Source organism: Nicotiana sylvestris, chromosome 11, assembly GCF_000393655.2.
Source record: "Nicotiana sylvestris chromosome 11, ASM39365v2, whole genome shotgun sequence".
Taxonomy (NCBI): domain Eukaryota; kingdom Viridiplantae; phylum Streptophyta; class Magnoliopsida; order Solanales; family Solanaceae; genus Nicotiana; species Nicotiana sylvestris.
In genome coordinates, this window is record NC_091067.1 from 6571368 (window position 1) to 6573105 (window position 1738).

General features: G+C 46.9%; 1 protein-coding gene across 1 annotated transcript; it reads right to left on the reverse strand.

Moving 5' to 3' along the window:
• Positions 1-392: 392 nt before the first annotated feature.
• LOC138880695 (uncharacterized) lies at positions 393-878 on the reverse strand. Its single transcript, XM_070160871.1, has one exon. It carries the CDS (start codon positions 876-878, stop codon positions 393-395), a length of 486 nt encoding a protein of 161 aa, XP_070016972.1.
• Positions 879-1738: the final 860 nt, after the last annotated feature.

Consider the following 1738-nt stretch of genomic DNA (forward strand, 5'->3'; position numbering starts at 1 on the left):
TTTTTTGGGGGATTTAGGGTTTAGAGAGAAAGAGAGAATGAGAAATAGGGGTGTGGGGCGGGTGTTTGTGTTGTTTTATTAGGGGGGGTTTAAAAAAAACATACCTGGTGTCTACCGCGGTCGACAGCGGTCCTACCGCAGCCGCGGTGGGTGAAATAAAGCGAGGCAGAACGTTAACGTCTCACCACAATCCCATTGCGGTCGGGGTGGGTTGGACGATGCGAGGCAGAGTGTTTGCCTCTCATCGCGGTCCTGCCGCGGTTCTACCGCGGTCGCGGAGCTACCCATTTTTTATAAGGAAGTTACATAAGAAAACACTAACAACAACGTTCGTGGGTTGCCTCCCATGCAGTGCCTGATTTAATATTGCGGCACGACGCAGACAAGCGCATTTAAGGCTCGCTCGACCTCTGAGGTTCCGTCAGGTGGATCTCTGACACTTCCTTTGATTCTTTCATGCCTATGTATAGCTTCAATCTCTGCCCATTGACTCTAAATGTGTGACAGTCTTTCTCTGAGGCAATCTCTACAGCCCCTGAAGGGAATACTTCGACCACCCGAAATGGCCCAGACCATCGTGACTTGAGCTTTCCCGGGAATAACCTTAATCTTGAGTTATAGAGCAATACCATGTCCCCGGGTTTTAAATGTCGCTCAACAATGTTCTGGTCATGCAACCACTTCATTCTTTCCTTGTACAACCTTGTGCTCTCAAAAGCAAGATGTCGGAACTCGTCAAGCTCATGCAATTCAGTGATTCTCGTTGTGCCTGCAGCCTCAATGTCTAGGTTCAACTGTTTCAGTGCCCACGAAGCTTTATGTTCAAGTTCCACTGGCAAGTGGCAAGCCTTCCCGAACACCAACATATATGGTGACATACCAATTGGTGTTTTAAAAGCAGTTCTGTAAGCCCAGAGTGCATCATCTAGCTTTTTGCCTCATCAGTTCTTGTGGCGTTTACAGTCTTGGTCAATACACTTTTTATTTCTCTATTAGACACTTCCACTTGTCCACTGGTCTGCAGGTGATAAGGGGTATCCACCTTGTGGCGTATATCATACTTTGCTAGCAACTTCTCGAAGGCTCGATTACAGAAGTGGGTGCCTCCGTCACTGATAATTGCTCTCGGGGCCCCAAAATGAGTGAATATGTTCTTCTTCAAAAATCCCACCACAACTCTTGCATCATTAGTGGGCAACGCTGCAGCTTCTACCCATTTGGATACGTAATCCACAGCAACGAGTATGTACTTATTGCCAAAGGTGCTGACGAAGGGTCCCATGAAGTCAATCCCCCAGACATCAAACACTTCCACCTCTTGAATCGGGTTCATGGGCATCTCATGGCGATGGGAAATGCTCCCGGTTCGCTGACATTCATTGTAGCCCTTCACCCATTGGTGCGTATCTTTAAACACTATTGTCTAAAAGAACACGGCCTCTAGCACTTTCGCAGCTGTCCTGACTCTTCCAAAATGCCCTCCATACGTTGATGCATGACATGCCTGCAAAACAGAAGATTGTTCTATCTCGGGGATGCACCTCCGGATCATATTGTCAACACATATTCGAAACAGGTAAGGTTCATCCCAATAATACATGCGGCAGTCACGATAAAACTTTTTCTTTTGTACAGAGGAAAGGTCATAGGGAACTATATCGCTTGTAGGTAGTTTGCAAAGTCTGCATACCATGACACTTCCTCAAGGATTGTAGCGAGCAACTGCTCATCTGAAAAG

Excerpts from the sequence above, each read along its gene's own strand:
- LOC138880695 (XM_070160871.1), bottom strand. The coding sequence starts at position 878 with ATGTCACCATATATGTTGGTGTTCGGGAAGGCTTGCCACTTGCCAGTG.